The sequence below is a fragment of the Sphaeroforma arctica genome, assembly GCF_001186125.1.
Source record: "Sphaeroforma arctica JP610 unplaced genomic scaffold supercont1.14854, whole genome shotgun sequence".
Lineage (NCBI taxonomy): Eukaryota > Ichthyosporea > Ichthyophonida > Sphaeroforma > Sphaeroforma arctica.
In genome coordinates, this window is record NW_014025704.1 from 1 (window position 1) to 550 (window position 550).

The window sequence follows — 550 nt, forward strand, 5'->3', positions numbered from 1 at the left end:
CTACACACAACACACACATATATATATATATATATATATATATATATATATATATATATGCATATGCATACATATATATACACACACAATATATATATATAAACTGATATCTTTCACATACGATTACATCCCTATACAGCTGTGGTAAACCACATGTTCGACTCGTGCCTGTCCCAGGGTGAGATCAAGCAGGCCATTGGAATCGCGTTTGAGGCTCGCCGTATCGATGTGTTCCAACGAGCTGTAAAGCACTGCAACGGTGATGCCGTCAATGCCATGCTGGAGTATTCCCAACAAATAGCCCTCTCATTGGTGCTAAACAGACAGTTCAGGAATAAAGTACTACAGACAATTGTGGATTTGTATCAGGTATGGGTGTACCCTAGTTTGTACGTGCAATGTATATATTTTTCTATGTATTGGTTATATATATATTGATATATATTGATATATATATATACATACATACATACATACATACATACATACATACATACATACATACATACATACATACATACATACATACATACATACATACATGCATTCA

General features: G+C 34.0%; 1 protein-coding gene across 1 annotated transcript; it reads left to right on the forward strand.

The window, feature by feature from the left end:
- Window positions 1-139: 139 nt before the first annotated feature.
- Window positions 140-369, forward strand: SARC_18249 (hypothetical protein; the record flags this gene model as incomplete). The annotated part of the gene is made up of 1 exon (XM_014287670.1): window positions 140-369. A coding segment is annotated over one exon (230 nt), but the record flags the coding sequence as incomplete, so codon positions are not given.
- Window positions 370-550: the final 181 nt, after the last annotated feature.